Genomic DNA, 19,268 nt, shown 5'->3' with positions numbered 1-19,268 from the left:
CTGACTCTGTGTTCCCAGCCCACCCCTGGTGACTGCAGGGTAAGGGGGGGGGGCTTCTTTCTCTCAATCTGGGGGCAAAAACTGGTGCTCCCCACTGGACAGTTCAAGCAGAGGTCAGGGGAGGAGATGCCCAGCTCTGCCGCTCTAAGGGCGGGGCCTCAGCGAATCACTGACAACCGTCCCCGGATCCCTTGGCTCCCCACGTCCACTGACTTAGACTCCGGATCGTTCCAGCGCCTCTCCCTGCTCCGCAGGCTGCACTGCAGTTTCCCCCAACTTTGCATCTACGTAAACTGAACCATGTATATTTCCTATCCTTCAGAGATGATTTTAAAATCCTGGAACAATGATGTACGCGTTTCTATTTCCAAGCACTCATATATTAACTCTTTTAAAGTCTTTCCATCACATGAAGTTCGGGCTGAACAGAGAGGAGAGCTGCCTGCAGTTTCTCTCTCTGCCAAGTGATTCCACGTGTGCTACTGCATCTTCTTTTCCTCCGAACGCTATGGGGTTGGCAGGTTTGAGGATGACCCTGATGAGGAAATGGAGACCCTGATGTAAGCCACTTACCCCAGCGAGGTGTGACCGCATTGGCACCAGCACCCGGATTCTCCTGACCCTCAGTCTTCTACGTCTACCACCCCATGCGGTCTGAGCAGAGGCCCCTGGAGGACCACAAGCATCTCTTCCATTGATTCCCAGAGCAGGTGATCTGGCAAGAACGCCAACCCCCTCATTTTACAGGTGAGGAAACTGACAACCTTAGGAGGTATAGCTTGTCCAAGGTCACACAGAAACTTAGTGATGGAGCCAGGACTGAAGTCAAGGCCTCCTGACTTCCATTCCAGAGCTCTCCTCGTGGCAGGCCAGCCTACTGAACGTCCCCCGGGGCACTTCCACAGGGCTCAGCAAAGAAAGGAGTGTTGACCACAAGTCCTACCTCGCAGCCCAAGTCCCTATTTCTTAACAGCCTTGCACTTACTCATCAAGGTCAGTGGAGCCCGGAAGCAAGACTTCTCCCAGCTGCCACTCAGGACAGCTGCAGGGTGCAGGGCTCGGGCTCGGCTGGACGTGGCATCCGCGGTCTCTCTCCCTGCTCAGCACACAGAGAGTGGGGCAGGAGGGACGCGACTGGGGTGCTGATAGGTGTGTGTCTCCACGAGCAGGGGATGAGAGAGGGAGGGAATGAGCAGGAGAGGATGGATGAGGGACAGAGATGAGCTGAGGGACAGCAGAGACAGGGACAAAGAGGCAGAGAGACGTGGACAGGGACAGAGCCGGAAGACAGAAGACGGCGTTCTGAGAGCGGGCCTTTAACTGCAACACCTTCCGAGCCCTGCTGGGACAGGAGGCGGGGCGGAAGTCACAGGGAAGAATGGGGTCAGCGTCCAAACTAGTGCGACCACAGCCCACCAGAAGCCTGGAATATGCAAATCAAAGCAGACTCAATCCCCGTCTGCAGCATCTTCTGGGTACCAGGAGCTGAACACACACTATCCCATTTAAAATTCACATCAATCCTATGACACACTGTCCCTGCTTTCAGCAAAGGACACTGAGTCTCAGAGATTAAGTGTGCCATCCTGGCTCACACCGCTCAAGAGAGAAGATCTGGCATTCACTGTCTCAATCCTGGGGGCTTGCGGTGAAGGCAGGGGGCGGGGGGGGCTCCCCCAGGCCAGGTCCACTTGCTGTTCTAGGTCTCCGACAGCAGAGGGCACACGCAACCCACTTAAAGCACAAAACCCGCACACAGCCCCTGCCATCTAGGCTGCCTAGTCTTGAGGACCCTGAAATCTCGTGTGCCTGTGCACATTTAATGCGGGAGGGGGTGTGTGGTGTGCTTCTTCCACTGGGCACTGGCTCCATAAAGATGTAACCACACGCACCCAGCACACAGGAGAGAGTCAACAAATACTCATGCCAGTAACACCTGGTGGGCAACGCTGCCAGCCCTTCCAGAGCCACGTGGATCGAAGGCCATGGTCTTACTGACGACTCAGCGTGAGACAGAGGTGGGGGCTGGCGTGGGCGGGATGCACCAGGGCCACAGCCCCTTCAGAACTCCCACTCCCTTTCGTTAAACGTTCAGGGGGTGCCTACCGGGTGCTAAGTCCTGTAGCTGCTTTCGCAACTAATTTCATCGGATCCTCAGGGTCACTTCCTGAGACAGATGGTGTTACCTCTAGATGTTAGATAAGGACACAGGACAGAGAGACTAGAAGCTGGTGTGAGGTCCCAGGGCTGACAGAGGCAGGGCCAGGGTCAGACTCTGGTCCTGCTGATTCCAAAGCTGGTGCTCTGACCATTTCACTCCAGCCCCCAAGCTGGGCTTCCCTAGTCCCAAACCAGGGCGGCCAGGACCCCTGGAGCGTCCTCCCTGGGGCCTCCGGAGCTCCACTGCCACACTCACCCGAAGTTGTGTGGGGGGCACGGTTTTCCAGATAGAAGAGCTGGGGCCGCCGCGTCCAACTTCTGGCCCCTAGGGAGTGGACTCCTCTCTTTGTGACTAACTAGATACACTGTACCATTCGCCGACTGCCCCGAGCCCAAAAGCCCCTGGACAACCCATTCGGGCCTCACTGCCCCTCAATCACTAGGAGGTCCTTGTGCCTACAGAGCCTCCACAGCTCGCTGCGCCTGCAAGGCACCTTCTGGAAGATGCTTGAGGCAAGGGCTAACTCCCGGCCCCCGCCTCCCAGAGAAGGCCCTGCCAGGTGGCTGGCGGAGGTGGCCTCAGTGATGCACGGCCACTGGCTCTCTCTGGCCCAGCTCCGCGTCTGGCCAAGCCAGGCAGCGGGATGCGCCTGTCTCAGGGGGAAACGGAAACTTCCTTCTTGCTGATTTCAGAAATCTGAGAGGTCCACGAGAAAATAAGCTGTTTTAAGTACTCATCAGATATAAGAACTGGAAAGGAGCCTAAGAGATCATGCAGCCCAGGCTTCTTGTTTGACAGATGGGAAAACAGAGGTGCAGAGAAGGAAACAGCTCTCCCCAGAGTCACCGAGAAAAGTCGGCAAGGGAGCCGGAGCTCAGACCCAAAGCTGAGCTCACAGGGCTCAGGTTATGCACGCCCCCATCTTTCTCTGTCCTGCTGTTTCTATACTCTCTCCCTCTCCTTCTCTCTCTCTGACTCCCCACCCTCCATAAATATGGCATATGTTGGCCAGCACTGCTCTAAGCATTTTACAGATACTCATTTAATCCTCACCGTAGCCTTACGTAATAGATAGTTACTCTCAGCACTGAGGAAACCCGAGACTCAGAGGTTAACTAAACTCTCCAAAGGTCACACTGCTTGCAGATCCCAGAGCTAGGACTGAAAACGCAGGCAGGCTGGCTCCAGAATCCCTGTGCGGGGCCCCCTCTATGCCACGATGCTGCTGCCTGGTGCAGCCTGGCGAGACTGACGCTGATGGGTCACCGGCTGGACTTCCTCTCCTGGGGCCCCCTGCAGGTGGCCCCCCACTCCCCGGGCTTCCCTGCAAGGTGGCGCCTGCAGGGGGCAGGGCTGTGGCCCGTCTGAAGAAACAGTCCCCGGGGAATGTCGACTGTTCAGCCCGTGTGTCCTGCGGGGAAAGCCCAGATTGGGAGCGAGATGTTTCCAGCACCTGCTCTCCTTATACCGGGCCGCATCAGGAAACGCATGGCCTCTGGGCTCAGTTTCCCCCTCTGGACAATAACGGGAGATCTCCAGGGTTACCTATGGTCCTTTCTAGATCTGATCATTTAGAATTTTGACAGGAATGCAGCGTTTCTTGGCTGGAAAAAAAGTGTTAAGACTCCAAAAGCTTAATGGACGAGCCACCCAGCATTATATGGGAAAAAGGTGTTACTTCAAAACAGAACTTTGGGAAGAACTAAGCACTGAGTGTGCAGACTGAGTTTTCCCCCAGAAACACAGGTGGGAAAGGACACGGATGTCTGTGGATGTGTCAGTTATGTGCTGGACACTTTGATTCTGTGGTCTTATCCAAGGCTCCAACAAGATTCAGGGAGGCTGTGCATGTTTCCATTCCACAGACGAGAACCTGAGGTTCTAGTACAGCAAGTGGCCGGCCCAGCTCCTCTGGGGCAGAGCTGGCTTCCCCTGGGCCCGTGAAGGGTCCTCAGCTCTGTACTTCAGTCTCGACTGAAACCCTGGAAAATGCAAACTCCCCAGCAGCTCAGCTTAGACTGCCGCAACCAGGGAGCTTAGGGGACCGTCTTTCGGACGGTGCAGGGCTCCTGCTCTGCTTTCTGTCGGTGACATTTTCTGGCTTCCATGACATGGTCCATGCAGCTTCTTGTTCACCATTTCATCCACTCCAGAGGCTGCACCTAAGCCTAAGTGCTAAGATGCATCTTCTAAATCCATCCTACGCATCTCTAAAAAAGTCCAAGTTCACACACCTGTTACTGAAGGTCCTCTGTAATCTGAGTCCGATCTTGGCTCCTGCATCACTCCTCACCTGGTGCCCAGCGCATCGGTAGATGAGGCCTGGCCAGGTGCTCCGTGTCAGGTACTACCCCAGCGCGTGAGGCCCCCGAGGTGTGTAAGGTGAACAGGGTGTGAGCACCGTGCTCAAGTTGCCAGGGGGCTACAGGTGTGTGTGCGGGGCTGGGGGTGAAAGGCAAACACATGTGATACACGTGACCCATGAGGGTGAAAACCACAGGGGCTCCAGGGGCACGGACGTGCAAGCTTTGGGACAGGGCTGGGGACTGAGGAAGACTTCTGAGGAAGTGGCGCTTGAGCAGAGAGTTGAAGGAGGTCGCACAAATATTTAAAATATTTGTAGCTGGGCGCTGGGGGGTGGGTACACGACTGCGGAGTGAATGGATGAATAAACAAATGGATGAATCAACTTAACTTTTCACAAGCTCCCAGTCCGACTGCAGGCTTCTTAAGGACTGAAGTTATGCTTTTACTTTTTTGGGTCCTTTCCAGCATATTAAAAAAAAAAAAAAGCACTTAAAACATAGCTTCAACTGGGAGGATTCCTTCCATATTCTTTCATGAGGCAGAAGACACTTGTGGGAGGTGCGTCCGGAAACCCCAGGCGCTGCGTGTGAACCAGATGATGGGCAAGGGCTGGGGCCAGGCGCCTCACCGGCTTCTGCCTCAATCCAGAGCCCACCGCGATTTTACAATGCAGGGGACTGAGGCCCAGTAAGGAGGTGTCTTTCCTTTCCTAATTTCCTTTTGCACACTCCGGATCAGTGCTGCGCGGCTTGAGCCCACATCTCCCGGACCCCAGGGCGTTTGGTGGCACGTGGTCCCCACGTGAAGCAAAGCAGAGTCCTCTGTGGGCGGGGACCCTCACGAGCTCCTGCCCGTGGGCCCTCAGATGCCATGACTGCAGGCCTGGCCCAGCCCCGGGCCTCAGGCAAGTGGCAAAGCCACAGCCTTGACCCCTCTGTGTGGGGAGCCCTTCCCAGGGGATCAAGCGTTGGGTGTCCGCGCCCTGCAGTGTTGTGTCAGTACTGCACCTGGATCTGATGGCCAAGGTCCCGGAGCTACCGGGGGGCTGCACCCACCTCCTGTCCTTACACGACCAGCCGTGTCCACACTACTGTCCTTTGCTTCGGTTCCCACGCCTTCGATTCACCAGTTATCCTTCTTATGGGGGTCTGGTCTGAGGACACAGGACTCACCTGTTATTCGCTGACTGGTCTGGCCAAGGCCTACAGAGGGCTATCCACGCTCCAGGCTGTACCGGGCACTGCACACCTCACAGGACCACGAAGCGAGTTGACCCTGTGAATCCGTGTGGCCCACTGAACTCCTGGGGCCTCGAAAGCAGGGCCTGTCCTCAGTCTTCGCTGGCGCTGCCACCGTCAGCGCAGGACGTGAGGCACCGGGCACTCAGTAGCGGCTGGCGGGACACTGAAGGCCTGGAGGCCAGGGCACGGGCCTGGGTCTCTGATCGTGCCCACAGGTGACAGCCAGGGGGATGTCCACGCACCTGGGCCTTTGGCCACGGAGTCTCAGGGTCCCTCTTGCTGGTCTGGAGCTCAGCCCTACTGCCGGGTCCGTTCCCCAAACCCTGCCTGCTCCCACGGGGGCTTTCAAATGAGACCCTTGTTCCCTCGTGCACCAGAGCTGCCCATCAAGCCCTGTGCCTGGATTCTCAGTTATCCCAAGTGTCACTTTCAAGACTCTACCTTATAAAGGGAAGGAGCAGAGGGCCACAGAGAGGCGCTCTACCTGTAACCAAATACACGGAGCCATGTGAAATCTCTCGAAAGAACCAAGAGACGCAACTCATAATGACCACGGGGTAAGTAAGGTATTTCACTTTTTAAGCTACAGTGATTAAAATTTAATATCCAAACAAACAGAAACCATGCTTTGGAGCTGAGGTGGGGCGTTGTGCTGGCCTCTGCCCCCTCCTTCCTTCTGAGGCGGCTTCTGGGAAGCCACGGGGCCACGTGTTTCCAGAGCCACACAACACATTCGTTTCCTTTGACTGGAGCCTCCCTTCTGGGGGAGCAGCCTAAGGAAACCATCCTAAATTTGAAAAATAAATAAATAAAGCTATCGGTGCAAAAATGGTCACCAAAGCAGTGTTTTTAATCATGAAAAACTGGAAACAACCCTAAGTGATCAATACTAGGGGAACGGGCACATAAATCACGGTCTAGTCACACAGTGGAACGCTGCGCAGCCATTTAAGATAAATCATAAAAGTCTACAGCAGCAAAGGGGGAGAGGCTCCACGCGGGAACACGAGACAAGACGGGATGCAAAGCAGAACATGTCACGTGTGACTACACAGGAAGACACGGGACACACAAGAACGAGTCCTACAGGGAACGTGCCAAAGTGGCCACCACAGTCGTAGCAGGATGGTGGAAATAGAGGCTGGTTTTTCCCTATTTTCCAAATATACTGAAATAAAATTAAGTTCCTTAATAATTCAGACATTCCCTATAAAACTAGAGTAACATGTACTCTAGGAAGATGGAACAGGGCAGCTGCTGAAAACGGAACATGGCCAATTTCTAGCTCTTGATCTGAAGGAGCCCCATGAACAGATGGGCCTGGGGTTCCTGAGAATTCGACGCCAGCTGCTGTCTGGCGAGGTCAGGGGGGATATGCGGTCCTTACCCCCACCCAGCAGAACCCCGAGCCTCCTACGGCCTTAGCACCCATAGAAGGATCTGGTCTGAGGATTACTTGTGACCCGGCAGCCTCGCTACGAAGGCACAGCCAGCCTCAGCCCGCCCTGACCACGTCACCTCGGTGGCAACATGCGTTTATGAGTCTCAGCTGAGGTCAGGTCACACCACTTGATGCATGAGGCTAAACATGGGTCCCCAAGGCCACGACTGTCGCCACGCTCCCTCCCTCCGTGGGAGAGTCAGGTAATCGAGGTGTGGAGAACTTGTGCAACTTGCCGAGGGATGTGAGTCCATGGCAGCGACCGGAACTGAGTCCGGATCCAAAGGCTCTTTCTAAACCTCTCTGGCCAGGAAACCCGAAACCCTGTCTCTGCGAGGGGACTGCAGCCCCCTCAGGTACCGAGCCCACAGCCTTCTGGGCCCAGAGCTTACATTCAGAAGGCTGGGAAACTAATGCCTCCTCTGCACCGGCCTTCACCTGCCAGCGCGCACACGCACGCACACACACGCGCACACGCACGCACGCACACACACGTGCACACACACATTGTCTATGGAAAGCTGCACTGACTGACTGAAGCAGATTGGACATACCTTTTCTCCTCGGGCTCCCTTTTCACCTCGTTCTCCATGGAGACCCTGGGGAAGAGGGGAAGGTGAGTAACAGGACAGCCCCGTCCAGCTTCTCTGGGCTGAGTCTGAGGCCCGTGGGCAGCCTGCCTGCCTGGGAAGGCGGTGACGGTCTGTCTCCCGTGCAGCCTCAGTCCGCACAGCGGCCTGCACTCCCCACTCAGGCCTGGGCGGCGAGCCGGGTGCCCGCCCTGCGTGAGACGTGAGCTCCCGGGGCTGGTCCCCCCGCCTGGATCATCCAGGTCCTCCCTGCTAAGACTCGAACCCACCCTGGTCCCTGAGCTCATCTGGTCAAGCGCAGGAAGGTGGCCTTGGAGTCAGTCCCCACTGCCACCCAGAGCCTGTGCTTCCGTCTGATCATGGAATGGCGGAGCAGCCCAACACTGAACCTGAGACTCTGGGCCCCTTTAAGCCACATTCCTCCACCTCCCCCAGGGACAGGGCCGCTGCCCCTCGCTCCATCCACCCCACCGTCCTCAGGAGCAACACCTAGAACCTGCACTAAGGACTCCCTCCCCTCTGTGAGCAGACGTGATGGAAACGCCAGCCAAGGTGTTGGCTTCTCTGACCACAGGATTCAAATTACAGTCCCTGCCCCGCCCGCCTACCGCCCATCCTCTTCACCAGGCTTCACTTTCCTCGAGCACTCAGCCCCACAGGACACATCCTTGGTCTCCCCCAAGCAGAATGCCAGCCCCACGAGGGCAGTGCCTCCTTTCCTTCAATACCGTGCCCCATGGTCCGGAACGGCAGCTGCCGCTTGATGTCCGTAAACACTTGTCGAATAAGTGAGCCAATGAATGGCTACCTCAATCCCTTGGTTTGCACAAGAATCTTGTAGAAGTTCTACCTGAAGGCTACTGCCCCACATTACAGTGCCGAGATCAGAATGCACGTGTGTCTGTTCCTCTGAGATGTGCAGGGTGTGCAGTGAGCTGCCGGGTCACCAGCACCCCAGCTGGTGGAAGCACGGCTTCTCCCGGGCAGGAATGCAGCTTGGTGCATGGCCCTGCTGGAGAGGCCTGAGTATGTCCTGTGTTACTAGGTGAATGCCCTGTGTCCCCTCTCTCTCCACTCCCTTCCTGGTGAAGGGACCCTTGGACGCTCTATGAAAAAGATGTTAAAGGGGGAAGAGACTGCCCAGGCCTGCTTGTGGATTCCAGGAATAATACATACATCTTTGGTGCCTGGAGAAGAGGCACAGGGCCAGAGCACAGGATGCTCTCCCAGAAGGCAGAGGGTCTGTGGACCACTTACTTAGGCCTTCGGGGGCAGCTGGATATACAGGCCATTCTAATTCCATCCAAATATTTTGGCCAGATACACAGAGATCAGAGGCTCTGAATGCCCCTGAGGCAATGCAGGCTGCCTTGTTTGAAAACGACCTTTAACACTGCTTCTTTCATTTGGAGATCATCTCAAATCTTTCTTAACAAGAACCAAGAACAAGGTTAGAGGCCCAAGAAGACACTTGCTCCAATATACCATATCTACTTCTTCATCGCTTTATTCGTGGGGCACTTGGTCACTAAACATCCCATGTGTCTGGCACTGTTCTAGGGGCTGGGAATTTATAATAAAGACTCCACCCCCTTCTGGAGCGGCTGACTAGACAGGTTGGTAAAAATGGCTTCTTTAGGTCAAGTGTCAGAAATACCTGGGCTGCTGGGTAAAAATGCAGAGTCCTGGGCTCCACACAAACCTGTTGCTTTAGCTGGGAATGGGGCCCTGGGAACGTGCATTTAAACGTGATCTCCAAGAGATCCTTTAAGTACCATAACGTGTAAGCATTTCTGGTCTAAGAAGAGTCACCCACGCTTCACTGCCATGTCCTCTGTGTACAGATGTGGGATGGGGACCTGTCAGAGTCTGGGTCCCAGCCCCCGGAAGAGGCGACAGAGCCCCTTCCGCACAGCTGCCTCTACTTACAGGAGCTCCGACGGGGCCGGGAGGTCCGGGAAGTCCAGGAGGTCCTTGGGGTCCCTGCAGAAGAGTGTTCACACAAAAAAGGTTGGGAACGGCAAGAAGAGGCAGAAGCAGAGACCACAACGGTCAGCAACCATGTTCAGGGCGGAGAGGGCTGCTTCTCACCCACCACGCGCCACCGTGCCGCCCGCACAAGGCCTCCCCGAGAGACCCCTCCACCTCCGCTGCTGCCCGCCCCACGCAGAGCTCATGCCATCCCCTGCCTGGTGGAGCCAGGATTCACACGCAACTCTGCTCGACTTCGAGGAACAGGGAACAGCGTGCTGCCTCTGAGCCATCGTAAGGCCAGTGCGGCCGTCTCGCTTCCACGTGCCCCGCGGCCCGCGGCCACGCCAGGATCCGGCCAGGACGTGTGCACGGCTCCCGGTCACGTGACTGACTCCCTCAGCGCATCACTCACACTTCGCCGTGGGGCCGGCACAGCCCGGACGAGTCCTGACAAAGCCCGACAGGAGCCTGCAGAGCCTGGAGGCCCCCCTGCTGCCTGGACCATGGGCTGCTATGGTTTCTAGGCTACTAAATGGGCAATATGTGTTAAAATCTATTAAAATTAAAGTGTTCTTTTCCTCAGCCAAAGGTATCCCAATTTTTGTCATCTAGCCTACTGAAATAAAAATACAGTATACGTAAGAGAAACGCATGCATGTGCACACACATGTGTGTACATTTACTGATTTTAGTGAAAAACAGATGAAATTAGAAATAACCTTGAGGACCACAAACAGAGGAAAAGTTATGTAAATTACGACACATCCATATCATGGAATAATATGCACTGATTAAGAGAATAGGTGGTATCGATCCGTACTGGTGTGGAAAGATATGTCTTTTGTTAAAAAAAGATAAATGGCAGAGTACGGTACAATTCATTTTCTGTAAGACTTTAGGAAACATCGTGGATGTGTGGACATACACGCATGAGCCCGGGTGTGGTGCATGAGGAGCGTAGGTAGGGAACCCATTTGGGCATCACCTCTACACCTAAGGAGATGTTACCCACAAAGTTCGTTTTGCATCAAGATCTGTGCACCAGGAACATGAGAGGAATAACTCGAAGCAACACTTACCCGCATGCCCACCTCCCCGGGCAGCCCCGGCTCTCCTGGCTCTCCCGACTCCCCCTGCACACACAGAATAACATGTGGTCACAACCCAGGGGACACAGGCCCAGGCACCCGGGGCATCTCTTCCTGGAACTAGAACTTGGCACAGAAATGATGTAACCACTGGTGAGCAGAGACCCGGCTCCCCCAGAGACTCTTTCTACAAGCAAAGGAGCTGATCTTCACTGCGGGTGTTCATCACCTCAACCCCCATCCACTTCTGCTGCTGGTCCAACAAAACTCAGCTGAGACAGAACAGTGGAGCAAGCATAGCGGCTCACGTGCCCATCAGGCGCCGCCAAGAACCCGAGCCGACTTCCATTTGGGTTCTTGCTGGAGAAGAGGACCCCTTTATCCTGGATCAGACTGACCCGCCTGAGCTGAGATCACTTTTTGCCTGGGGTCCTAGAGTGTGTTCCAACTCAGAGGCTGCGGGTGCAGAGGTGGAGTCGGGGTGCCCCCCAGAGGGAGGCCGGCTGGCCATTCAGGCTGCTGCTGGGGTCTCACCGACTCCTTGAGCTGTGAACTGGGGACTTGGGAACCGAGTCCCTCAGCTTGGACCTCGACTTGGTTCCAGGTCTAGGCACTGGACAAGACCTCCCATGCAGGACTGCTTGTCAACTAAGTGAGAGAACAGCTCCCAGGGACACACAGGTGATGCCTGGTGGCAACGGCTGCTGCTGGTGATGTTATAATTATCAGGCTGGCCCCCGGGGACCTGGGAAGATCCTGGTACAAACAAGCCCCAGCTCAGGCCTGGCCCTGGCAAAGGCCACCCCACTCGAGGACAGGGGCCTCTGATCAGGAGGTCCCCAGCCCAGTGCTGCCCCGTGGGAACAGACGTACCCGCATGCCTTTGCTGCCGTCTCTCCCAGGGGAACCCGATAGGCCCAGGGAACCCTAAGACGAGAGAAAGAGAACAGCAGTTAGGACACGGTGAGGACAGCACTGGAGACAGGCTCTCAGGATGCTGGTGAAGCGGAGAAAGTGCCAGACACGACCTGTGGCCAAGACACCACTACTCAGAGGGCAATTCACAGACCTGCAGCCTGGGCGCCTCCTGGGAGAGGGTGAGAAATGCAGATTCTCAGGCTTCACTGGAGGCCTGTTGTACCAGAGTCCATGTTTTAACAAGACCCCCCAGGGGGTACGTACGCACCTGACAGTGGGAGTGAGACGCCCTGCCCCGCCCTCCCCTAACTCGCCGTGTGGCTGACCCCCTCCAGGACCGGGGTCACACATGTCAGCACAGCAGCAGGCCGGAGCAGGGTTCTTGAGCTGGGCCCCATCAGCACTGGGCTGATGATTCTTTGTTCGGGGGTGGGGAGGCTGCCTTGGGCGTTGCAGGATGTCCTGCAGCATCCTGAGGTGCCAGTAGCACTCCCCAGGTGTGACAGCCCAAAATGCCTCCAGATATTGCCAAACGTCCCCGGGAGGTAAAAATCACACCAGTTGAGAACCACCGGGCTAGACCAGGTATTAAAGATGTTTCTTAAGCTGGGGCAAACTCCATTCTAATGCACTGTGCGGAAGCATGTGACAGGCACGCTCATGGTGCAGCTGTGGGGACCCGCTTGTCCCCCCCAACCATACCTCCTGGAGATGGACTGGGGGCAACTCAACAACAGGGAAATCCAGGAGCCCTCCGCGCCTGTCCAGCTCCCGCACCGCCTGATTCAAATTGAAGGATTCCACCACGACCTTCATCCCAGCTGCCCCCTCCCCATCGATTTTCTGGGGGACACTGAGCAAGTCAGTGCCGCTTTCTGGGCTTTTCCATCTGTGAAATGACGATGCTGGACATTCAATGAATGACTGAACTGATGAATCTATATTTAGAAAACACCAAGGGCTGGACCCTGTAGGATGTCTTCATATATTGTGCTATCTAGTACTCATAATAAGCCCTTGAGACAGGTCTTATTTTCTGAAAGACACAACACACATTATACATTTCTAGTTTTTATCTATAAATTAAGATGCAACCGTGTATGTATGTATGTACACACACACACACACACACACACTTTTAAAACTTCTACAAAGTGCCTTCCATGGTCTCAACATTCTAAGTTGTTGTGATATTGGAGAGAAAAACAGACAGACAGACACCTGTGGCCCAGCTCTGCACCTTTCTAGCTGCGTGGCCCCACAGGCAGCCACTCTGAAACGTTGTGTGGCGCTCGCCCCTCGTCCAAGCGTGGAGGGTGACACCAGCAGGGTCGCTGGGAGGATGAGGGGGCTGGGGCAGTAAAGCACACCCCCTGCTGGGGGGACACCTCTACCCCCGGCACGCTGTCATCATGGCCACACGAGGTGCCCTCTCCTGCCGTCACCCAGCAATTTAACGGTGCCCACAGGGCGCCTGTGCTCCCACGAAACACTGATTTGCTGGGAAGTGGTTTCTGGTTCTTCAGCTCGGGGCCGGGAGGGTCTAGTCTTGGACACTAAGGAGATCAGTTAACCTGAGTGGAACCTTCCAGAGGGGATGTCGCAGGCAGCGCAGCCTGGGGGGCGGGACTTCAGGGACTTGGCAGGCTGAGTGCAACCTTGGTGCTCCTGCAATTGTCCCTTAGAGGAGGGTGGGCCAGTTTGGACAAATTACTTGATCTCAAGAGTCTCGGCCTCACTTTCTGTAAAAACGGAAACAACTACAGACACCGTGGAGCTTGCGTAAGTATGAAGTGTCTCCGCGGGGGTTCATATAACATTTCCAAAGCTGGTCTGGATGATACCTGTTTGATTTGTAGTTAATGTGTGACGGGGTGGGGGGAAGACTGCCAGGTTCTTGGGTCAAATAAGCTTGTGAACTGCAGTTAAATAAAGTTAAACAGGCTCCTTCACAGCAGGTTGTCTTGAAGCCTTAAACTTGCTCTGTGGATGGCGGTTCTGCACAGTGTCCTTGCCCGCCTGACCTGCCCCTGGGGCGCCTGCGGGGACCCTGCACCTCCTCGGAGGCAAAACCGAGTCCTTCACCCACGTGCGTCCAGGGGACCAGGCTGCCATCAGCAGGGGTTCAAAAGCGTTAAAAGGGAGTTAGTTATTGAGTAAGAAGAAGAAAGACGGAGACATGTTTGTAATGATTGGCAAGCCTTGTACTCAGGTGGGATTTCCGAAGCGGAGAGACTTTCTCGTTGGTCTTAGGGAACGTCTGACTCTCCCTGGCTGGACACAAGGGCAGGTGAACAGTCTGGGTATTTTCACAGAGGAAGGATTGTTTGATATTGAGGGCCCAGGGTTCTCTGCAGTGGCCGTTTCCTCAGGACAGGTGGGAGCTGATGAGGTGCTTTCTGGGGTCCAACTGTTTCCACTGTCCCTGTAAGGGCAGGGCAGCTGTGGCCGGAGATTTCTCAGCCTCTGTTTCCACACCCTCACAGCAGGCATGAATGCCCTGCCTGTCTGTGCCTCTGACTATTCTGAAACTCAACCGAGGATGAAAGAGGCAACCAGTACAGATGCAAGTGATTTCTGCAATGCAGAGTGACAACCAGACACCAACCAGCATCGCTATCGTTAGCGCTAATGGCAGAACCAGCAGTAATATTAACGGGATACTAAAGATAACGTTAAGGAAATATTACAGACGTGCTGCTGGCGGCCAGTCTTCGCTGCACGTTCACGACCTGCCAGGTTCTGAGCGCTTTACCCTCATCGGTGCGCTCGACCCGTCCTCACAACAATTCCACAGGGAGATGCAACTGCTACCTACGTTTCAGAGTTTACGACATGGAAACACAGGGATTCAGTACTCTGCAAAGTTACAGCGCGTGTAGTGGGAGATCAGACTTGGGGCCCCGAGCCTGCCTCGTCGTCTGCCAGCACTTGGCACTTGCACGCACGGCCCCGCTCGGATGCTCGGCCACCCTGTGGGCTAAGCGTTCCATGCTGTCTTCACATGCAGCCCGTGAGCACAGAGGGACCCTGACTCTCTGGCGGCTACCCAGCAGTTCCATGGCCTGGTGAGCAGCTTGGGGCGGCTGAGGCCGGGGCGCCCAGCCTTGCTCTCCCTCCCCAGGGATCAAGGTCAGCCCCACTCAGCCTCAGCCAGCCGTCCTTCCCTGGGAAAGCATCAGAGCGTCCCCAAAGGCCTCGCAGGAGGCAGGAGCTCTGCCTCAAGCCAGGATGCTGGGGGTCAGCGACAGGGTGGGCTCAGCTCCCCAGACGCCCTGTCTCCAAGGCCACGTTTTATCTCCTGCCCCATCCTGCTCTGATCTTCGCAAAAGGCTGTGTGCTTCCAGATGGCAGGGACCAGCCTACTTAACTCTGCTTCCTTACAACACTAGGGATAAATTCACAACTTCCCAAAAGGAGACGCTTCCCATAGTGCCCGCCTCTAGGATCAGCCCTCCTGGGGTGACGTGGTGCGGAGCTTGCCCCATGGGTGGGTTACCCAGTCCTTGAAAGCCCAGCCCGTCTTCTGGCTGCTGCAGGTGGGGGGTCCCGCAGCTGCAGGCAGGGAAGGGGGGTCTAGGTGGGCTCCTGCCTCAGGAATACAGCGGGGAGAGCAGCAGGGCATGGAGTTTCCAGGACCATTTAATAAAGGAAGCCAGGGAGAAGACCAGAGACAATGCCAGAGGGAACTCCAGAGAGTTCTGGAACCTCCCCTGTGCCCACAGTTGTCACATGTCCAGCTCTGTTGGCACTTTCCAGTAGAGGCCCAACAAGTACCTGTGTGAGTCTCTGTCATCACAAGACGGGAGCTCCATGAGATGGGAATCAGGGCTCTGTCACCTCCGTGTGAGCCGCGCCCACGTGGCCCCAGGCCCCACAAGTGTTCCCTGTGCTCTAACTCCTTCCCCAGAGCCCTGTGGGAATGAGCCCTGGGGGTATGAAACCCCCAGGGACAAAGGGAACAGCAAGCTGTTACAGGAAAACAACAGTCTCAAGAGCCAGTAAGTTGCAGCTTCAAATCCTGTTCCGTCACTCAGTACTAATGGCCTGGGTCAAGTTAGTGAAACACCGTGAGTCTCAGTTTACATCTGTAAGTAGGCGTCATAAACTTCCTGCAGGATTTGTGCTTCCCAAGGACGGGGACAGCTTGGCAAGTTGGCTTTAGAGCACTGGTAGTCAAAGAAACTGAGACTCTTTAGAGATGAATATTTTCTTTGTCTGAGAAGGTAACATCTTTTTTTTTTTTTTTTAAATCTTATTTGAATCATGGTTAGGATAACCAAGCTGGCACTGCAAACAGACACATTCTGAGAAATTTCCACTTTCAAGTCATGATGCGGTCCAGGCATTTCATTAGATGGGTTCCTGCCATTGAAAACTGTGTCCCCAAGGAAAAGTCAACATGACCCGCATATTTCATGTTTCAGTGTCACCTCCTCTTAACATCACAGAATACCACCATGCCCCCGTGACACACTTTCCAGAGTCCTCTACCTGGACTCAGCTGCCTGCAGATGTTCTGAAGAGAGAGAGTTACAGCCCTAAGCCGTCCGCTGACATCCCAGCAGGAAAGTCATGCTGCCACTCTGAACCTCAGTTTCATCTTTCCTAAGATAGAGGTTCATGCTGCTTCCAGACGAGAAAATGAATGTGGATATAACTGGTAGACTATAAAATATTATTAAAATGCCCGTTGTTTATATTCTGTTGAGAACTAAGAACACTTTCACAAGTCCACAAGGTGGGTCAAAGAAAGGAGTGGGGAACAGACTGGAGGTTGCCCTGGAACTGGAAAGGTCGGGCACAGGGAGATCTTTAAAGGGAGTATGTGTAGCTCAGGATCCACAGTCAAGTACAAAAAAACAGGAAAGTGGAGGGAGGGAGGGAGGAAGGGAGGTAGGTAGGAAGGAAGGGAGGAAAGAAAGGAGGGAGGGAGGGAGGGAAGAGAGAAAGAGAAAGAGAAAGATGAGAGAGAGGGGGAGGAGAGGAGAGGAGAGGAGAGGACCAGACTGGAGAGGAGGGTCTGGATTCGCATGAAGCCTCTGCTGCCCGTTAGCTGAGCAGAACAAGTGACTTCCCTCCTGGGTCTCAGCTTCATCGTCCGTAAACAGGGTGACGCAAGGAGTAATAGTACGTCTGGCCCAAGGTGGTTTGTAAGATGCCTTGAGACAATGCTTTGGAAAATGCTTTGTACACAGGGAAATTTGAAAGAAGCATCAAGTTCTGTTATTTGGAGTAAACTATCTGGAACCTCTGTTCTTCACCTGTAAAAAGGAAATCACTCAGCTTAAGAAGATGACCATATACATATATACAATGGAACACGACTCAGCCATAAAAAATAACAAAATAATGCCATTTGCAACAATGTGGATGCAACTAGAGATTATCATACTAAATGAAGTAAGAAAGAGAAAGACAAATACCATATGATATCACTTATATGTGGAATCTAAAATATGACACCAATGAGCCCATCTACGAAACAGAAACAGACTCACAGACCTAGAGAACAGACTGGTAGTTACCAAAGGAGGGGGTGGTGGGGGAGGGATGGAGTGGGAGTTTGAGGTTAGCAGACGCAAACTATTACATATAGAATGGACAAACAACAAGGTCCTACTGCACAGCACAGGGAACTATGTTCAATATCCTGGGATAAACCATAATGGAAAAGAACATAAAAAAGAATGTATATATGTGTATAACTAAGTCCCTTTGCTGTACAGTAGAAATTAACACAAGGTTGTAAATCAACTACACTTCAATAAAAAAATTTTTTTAAATAAACAAAATACATTTTGTTTCATCTTTATGATATGTCACAGTCATTATGGAATTGAATTAATAAAATCTGGATGAAAAACTTAACAAAAAGAAAATGACCATAGATAATGCATGTGAAACCCATTACAGATGAAAACCAGGGCTCGGGGAAGAGAGGCTTTCCCCCAGTTCACACTGGCAGCTGTGACTCAAAATCGGGGCCCTGATTCCAAGCCAAGGCTCTGACCTCTCTTCTGGCCACCCCCTCATGCACACACACACTGCCTCAGTAATCTCACTGGGAGCCCCCGGTGGGTACCACGTGGCAGGAAATTATCCACCCATATGCCCACGTGTCAGAACCAGAGCTCTAGGAATTACCTGGTTACTTCACTGGGCAAAATAGACAAGAGAGAACAGATATTTCCCCTGTTCTTCCGATTAATTAAATATCAGAGCTTTCCCCCGAAATACTGACGCAGACGTTGCTTCGCTGCCAGAGGTGCCATGTTAGTACCCCTCTCCTTCCACTGGTAGAGCCGGAGCAGGCCCTAGGGTGGGGCTGAGGAGTCCTCCGGGCAGTGGCCCTCCGGGTGTGGTTCCCGGGCCAGAAACGTCAGCATCACCTGCGCCCTGTCAGAAGGGCAGATTCTCTGGCCTCACCACAGCCCCACTGAGTCAGACCGACCGGGAGCGGGGCCTGGCACAGTGATTTAACAAGCCCTCAAGGGGGTTTGGGCGCCTGGTCAAGTTTGAGAACCACTTCTCTGTGATGTTAGAATACATGAGCTCACTTCCTGGCTTGGCCACACAGAGAGAGAAAGTCACTTGCACCTGGTCACACGGTTAATAGGCCTGTAAAATGAGGACAACCATCTCTACCCCAAAACTGAGTAGCTTGTGTGTGAGTCAGTCCTGGCAGACAGTAGTAGTTGTAAATATGGGGGACCGTTATTATTCTTAGATGCTCTGCAAATTATTTTGGATGAACTGAAGAAAGGAAAAGACACCTTACACCTCTACGGCAGCCCCCCTGGAACACGCTTTCTAATAACACTCCCCAGACTCCCTGAGGCTTTGGGAGTTACAGAAGTCCTCCTTGGGGGACGCAGGGAACACCGGCATTTCCCAGCTGTCAGCCGGCCCTGGGGATAAGGCCTCATGGATGCAGAGGACGCAGAAGATGTCACTTGGTGTAAAAGGTGGAAAACTATGCTGGTATCACGGTAATTACACTGAACATTTATGAGCACTTTTTACAAATGTAAGTCATTTATTTTCATTAGTTCATTTCATCTTCGTTGTAACCCTCTGAGGCCAGTAGAATTATAGTCGCCAATTTATAGGTGAGGAAAGCACGGGTTGCAGGGGTTGAGTAACTGACTTGCCCAGTGTCCACAGCTGCTAAGTGGCCGAGCTGGGATCTGAGTCCAGCCGGTCCGTGTCTAGGGTGCATGCCCTTGGCCTACCCTGCCCTCCCAGCCCAGCTGCCTAGCAGTCCAGCATTTACCCTCCCATAAATGCTCTCCCCTCCTGTATGAAGCTCTTGGCCCTGTGGCTGGGCCATGAAACTTGGCGAAGACCCTGAGTGTCAGACGGGGCTGGAAAAAGTGCAGACTTTCCTATTCCAGCTCTGCCTGGGGCCGTGAGAACCCGTGAACTCAAAACTTCCCCAACGTGTCCTGCAGCACCATGGACAGGGTCTGCGGCATCTTTATTCTAACTCCCAGCATTTTGCCCCAACCTACAAGGCTATTTGAGGGCACATAAGCAGCTGAACCT

The 19,268-nt window shown here is 54.0% G+C and overlaps 1 protein-coding gene across 1 annotated transcript in view; it reads right to left on the bottom strand.

Annotated features, from left to right (window-relative positions):
* COL22A1 (collagen type XXII alpha 1 chain) overlaps positions 1 to 19,268 on the bottom strand; it is a 266,083-nt gene that overhangs the window by 143,686 nt on the left and 103,129 nt on the right. The window contains exons 13-16 of the mRNA XM_028166969.2: positions 11,676 to 11,729; positions 10,794 to 10,847; positions 9,670 to 9,723; positions 7,705 to 7,749 (exon numbers count right to left, since the gene is read on the bottom strand). Of these exons, the coding sequence (XP_028022770.2) occupies positions 7,705 to 7,749; positions 9,670 to 9,723; positions 10,794 to 10,847; positions 11,676 to 11,729 (207 nt within the window). The remainder of the gene's footprint in view (positions 1 to 7,704; positions 7,750 to 9,669; positions 9,724 to 10,793; positions 10,848 to 11,675; positions 11,730 to 19,268) is intronic.

Source organism: Balaenoptera acutorostrata, chromosome 17, assembly GCF_949987535.1.
Source record: "Balaenoptera acutorostrata chromosome 17, mBalAcu1.1, whole genome shotgun sequence".
Lineage (NCBI taxonomy): Eukaryota > Metazoa > Chordata > Mammalia > Artiodactyla > Balaenopteridae > Balaenoptera > Balaenoptera acutorostrata.
Note: the sequence above shows the minus strand (reverse complement) of the source record. Positions and strands in the feature narration are given on the sequence as shown.